General features: G+C 39.0%; 1 protein-coding gene across 1 annotated transcript; it reads right to left on the bottom strand.

The window, feature by feature from the left end:
• Positions 1–468: 468 nt before the first annotated feature.
• LOC123965226 (protection of telomeres protein 1-like) lies at positions 469–4,124 on the bottom strand (the record flags this gene model as incomplete). The annotated part of the gene is made up of 5 exons (XM_046041801.1): positions 469–551; positions 1,654–1,789; positions 2,000–2,208; positions 2,449–2,605; positions 4,098–4,124. Coding segments are annotated over 5 exons (612 nt in total), but the record flags the coding sequence as incomplete, so codon positions are not given.
• Between the last annotated feature and the right edge of the window lie 1,168 nt (positions 4,125–5,292).

Here is a 5,292-nt window from a genome sequence, read left to right as displayed (position 1 = left end):
GTCATTATTATTATCATCCGGCTCTGTGAGATTGGGGGTTTTTCACGGCATATCAAAGCTGAAGATGAGCTTTCTTTCTTTCTAGAGTGGTCGGACTGCGGTGTAAGATGAGATGAGAGATATCTGGACGGGAATAACTGCAGCCATGTGTAGTGATTACAGAGCAAATTATGTTGTGATATAAGTTTATTCAGCTGCTTGGTGTTTGATGTATGTTTGGTGTGGATATAAATGGTTGGTTTGACGTTCTAGCTGAGCCTCCTAGTTTAACAGAGGTGTGTAGCATGCACAGGGTGACTGGGGGCGTAGGTGCTCAGCTGGCTAAGATTTTGGTTTTAACACCAAAACCTTAAAGGTGTAAATTTCAGATTTGTGGATTTTAGACGTTTTAAGGACTGAATCTGAATAAGATTAATATTGTGGCGGCTGCAGTTGAGAGCATTTCTCGCCAACAAAACTCACTCTCACCTTCTGCAATGATCTTCTCGTCAATCAGCTTGACTCCTTCAGCAGACGGTTCCCTCACTGCAGCCTCAGAGCACTGCCTACACCTAAAACACACACAGGGAATCATAAAGAGGCATCCTTCAATGGCTCAACAAAGTCTGCGAGCCATCTCTGCAAGCTCATGTCACTCACTATATACTTAAACATCACTGTTCACAACCAGCAAAGTATACAGTGTCTTTATTTTGAAATGTAACGTACTTTGTCTTGACAGCATTTCCAGGAAACACAAACCACCAAGTCCACTGGTAGCTGTTCTGTATCAAAAATCCTCCCCCAGCAAAAAATATTCTCTTCGTGGTGAGATTTTTGTCAAGGTCAAGAAAGAATTTTCAATCTTATCGACAAAAAGCCCTTAAAGTGCTCACAAAAAAGTACATAAGCAACTCCATCTGCTGAGAAGATCAGGTGATGCGGCCTCTTAACAGCGATTAAATGGACCTTGTGGTGAGCATGTTATTGGTTGACGTATAGATTTCCTTAATGGCCTTCGAAACTGTCAGAAGCAGATGAATCAATATCAAGAACATGTTCCTCGCTAAAACGTATTTTGTTATGTGTGAGCAACAGCTCAGTAAAACTGCACTTTTTGTTTGTGTACTGGAGCATAAATCCAGTTGTGATCCACATGTCAAGACGTCGTTAATAGCTTAATATTTCTGCTACTACCAGATTACTTTTCTTTTTAAATGAACTGTAATGCCAGTTTTCTTAGATACTACATACATAATAAATATCAGTTAATGTCAGTTTGTTAAATATATATCAGGATCAGTGTATATGTCACCTGACAGGTAACAGTAAATGTTAGTTTACAAATGTCAAAGATAAGTTTGAGATGATTTATAAACACTGTTACATTATTTGTCTACCAGAGAGCACTGATGAGTTTATCTTTAACTGTAAAAAGTTCTGCTCAGTATGTATCTGGATCACTATTCTCTAATAACCAAATTTAAAGGGATTCCTTTTCTTGGGCAACATATCATTATTGGACTTTTTTAACTCAACAAATACCATCGCAACAATAACAGAAAATAAGAAAGATGGCTGACATATCTAATTGTTTACTGATGGAACCCAAATCAAACTTTTCTTAATAAAGCTGTAAATTGTTAATATATTAGAGTGAAGCTCATCTCTGACCCGTAGTATCTCTTCCTGCCTCTGAACAGGAAAGGTGCAGACAGGTCGAGAAGAGCAAGGTGACCTCCTGATGACCTCACAGGGACGATGTTCTGGTAGCCGGTTGTGAGCCGACACGTTTCCTCCAGGGTCGAACCTGCATAACACCCAAACCTCCGTTAGAAGGAAAGATGATGATCTTAGGATGAACTTGAATTTTGTGGTTTTGTTGGTTTGATGGCGGCAGAAAAAATAAAAATTTTATTCTTTAAAATGACAAAAGATTATTGTATAACATGCTTCATCTTTTCTCTTCAAAGGTATTCACATTTTAAGTTTTACATTTACTGACTGTTCAGACTGTTACCCATGACGAAGATGAGATCTTTGGTTTTGCCCTCAGACATGAGCTGGGTGGATAGGTGAACACTCAGAGTTCGGTTAGGGGATCGTGGGGACTCTCCAGGGACATCAACCCGGCCTGACAGCGCCCACGGTGGAGGACTGTAGGGTCCAGAGTCCCCGGACGCCTCAGAGAAGAGACCCGCCACCAGTTCATCATCTGGGACGTCGTGCCTGAGATAACAGGAGTGCAGTACAGTGCAGGATCAGAAGAGAATCAGATATTTCATTTCATTACATTTTACAAATCCAACATGCACACTGAAGTCCGCCTAAAATGTCTACATCCTGCAGAGCTGCAGGATTGGAGCAGTAAAATTATAACGTCTGCATGTGCATGTGAGTTACAGTTTACAGGAAACATTGAGAGCCTGATAAGTCTTGTAATATTGTTGCACTTGTGTGTGAGCCTACATAGATATACACTTGCTGCAGTAGAGTTTCAGAGCCTGGTAAAGTCTGCGGGGCTCGTAGGATCTCAGCTGGACTCTGACGTGGTGAGCTCGACCCGGATCGGACCGCTTTAGCTCAGACAGCGTCACCGGCTGTATGTCGTGACCACATCTTCTCTCTGACACACACATTAAATGTACAACACAATTAACACACACAGAGTGACTTTCATCAACTTTAAATTACTTTTTAATACTACATCAAAAGGAACATCAAAATGTTTTCCTTTTAAGATCTGGCACTATTTACCCTTCTAAAACTAATTAAGAAGCGCTAAGTTTGACTTTACCCTGGAACATTTAACAGGATTCTTACTGTGCCTCTAATATTGAATTTCTTCACAACTTTTTTATCACGTCTCTGAGGTCTTTCTAAGAGAAATTAAATTATTATTTTTTTTATTCTTGTTTTGTTTAAGACCTGAGATGATATCGCAGGGATTCTACAAAGCTCTAGTCAAGTCAAATTTAAGACTATTGAATTCATCATTAATACCACATTGAATGCAATTCAATACCATTTTCACCATCATACAGGCAAAAGTATGAAAGTATGATGGAAAGCCAGGGGGGGGGGTATGCCCTAGAAATCACATTTCACTCCTTCCCAGCAGTATGCAACAACAACTTCAAATGATACAATCAATTAAAAGAATGCATCCTGGCATAAAATGGACGAATGGGTTATAACCAACAACAATCCTTTTAAGTTTTTTGCTAAAATCAACACTCGTTGAAATAAAGACAACGAGCTTCTTAGCTGCTGATTGAACAGCCTCCTGCAGCACAATCCACTGATGAACCAATCACAGTTTTAGTGAAAAGTCTCCTGACATCTCGCAATCTGATACAAAAACGTTTAATAAATCAACATTGCTGGCTCCAGCAGGCACATTTCAGACTTTTTAATACCTTCTAAGACTTATTGCATCATTCAGACTTTTTAAAAGCCTGAAGGGGAAGCTAAAGCCAGTAAATATCAGCTGTATATCCTTCACAACATATTGTATGCTGCTGGCTGGATTTACAAAACATTTTTCACAAGAGAAAGTTCTCCTCACAAGTCGCCCTGTACGATTATGGTCTGCACTAATGTAAACTGCACACGATTTAGAGTAAATGGTCTAAAATCTTGAAAAAACACTGGTAGGAGAAAACTCTGTGTTGCTTTCAATGTTTTTCAGTCTGTTTCCAGTTCGGCTGAAAACCAGATGTTAACTAAAGTGAATGTTTAAGTGTGAAAGAAAACCTGTTTGTATAAAAATCTGTTGTTTCTGAATTTCCCACAGACCTTATTAAACCCCCCTTTACTTTGACCCATTTTGAAACATTTTACTCCAAATCCCAGGATATTCTAGGAAATCCAGAACCAGTAAGAAACAACAGAAAGCATATAAATAAAAGTGCTAAACGAGCTGGTGTTGACTTTAAATGTATACCAAACTGATAGAAAAGGACAATAAAGTTAGACTTACTAAATAACTCCAGAACATTTAATCAAACACTGATATTCCAAAGCTCCACAGGCTGCGCGCGTTTCATTTTAAAAATGTGGACTGTTTCACCTCGCTCCAGCCCTTTGGAGCTGCTGCAGTGTGTTGTGTTTCATACCTGTGATGCACTCCACTTTTTCAGCATCTAAAACAAAAACATAGAAACCATCAAGGACTGAACCAGATACAGGCGTACAAAAATTAATAAGTAACAAAGGCCTATAAACAAACTGCACTCTGCTGAGCTGCTCCTCCTGAAGGAGGAAAAAAAAATCACCTGATCTAAAAAGCATTTTCTTAGATGTCTTAAAACAAGCAGGTTCTGCTGCCTGCTTCAGCTCACATTCTGTATGTAATCATCACAATCACCGCAGATTGTGATGATTAAAAGCTGACTGCATTTTGAGTTTTGTTTGCTTATACAATTGGTCTTAAATATTCTCCTAAACTGAGAAGAGGCAGTGATTTTCACAGCAAATACATGTTTTAAAATAATACACACGCATTACGCAATCTGTAACCTTTCAGAAGAAAGAGAATAAATAGTTTTCACATCTTTTCAATGTACTGTATAATAACAATGGCACGTATCAGTGGCTTTACGTCATGAATTCAATAAAAATAGTCTTGTCTCTGGTTTGTGTATTCTTAAAAGACCTGGATCTTTTCCTGCTGTGTTTTGAAATAACTGAATTACTATCTCCACAAAGGCAAATTTTTGGGGTATGTTGATAAAGAGGTTAATTTCTTTTTTAAAAGAACGCTCTTCCTGCAAAGAAACTGCGTCTCAAATATTTCGTTCACTCAGAGTTATACAACAGACATCAGGCCTGCAGGTTGGAACGCAGAGCTTTTCTAATGCTGGAGAGTTCTTTTAAAGCTGCAGCTGTTTGTCTGTCTGTATGAAAACCTTCAGGTCACCGTCAAAGTTTGGACTTTTTATTTTATCCCCAGTGAAGCGTAGGCTTTTAGAAGGCCCTGCTAATGGAAGTAGCTCCCCGCAGCTTCAATCCATTCATCCATCCTTTCCTCAGTGAAGAAATTGGTCTGTCTGAGCAGTCAGGATGTTCATATTTCCGCTGCTGGCGAACACATTTTTCACTTAATCAAAGACCAGCAGGCGGTCGCCACAACATTCTTCCTTTTTCGTATTTCAGTCACGCAATAAAAATATTCAGATTTTCTTTATCAGTCATTTGTAAGCAGAAACTACGAGGGCAGTTTATTGGAAAAACAAGACTAAAGGTGTGTCTAAACAGGAGGCGTTTCAGCTGTGTCATCCATCTTACTCAAGTCTGACTGGAAAAATGTGT

Source organism: Micropterus dolomieu, unplaced genomic scaffold, assembly GCF_021292245.1.
Source record: "Micropterus dolomieu isolate WLL.071019.BEF.003 ecotype Adirondacks unplaced genomic scaffold, ASM2129224v1 contig_8904, whole genome shotgun sequence".
Classification (NCBI taxonomy): Eukaryota; Metazoa; Chordata; class Actinopteri; order Centrarchiformes; family Centrarchidae; genus Micropterus; species Micropterus dolomieu.
Note: the sequence above shows the minus strand (reverse complement) of the source record. Positions and strands in the feature narration are given on the sequence as shown.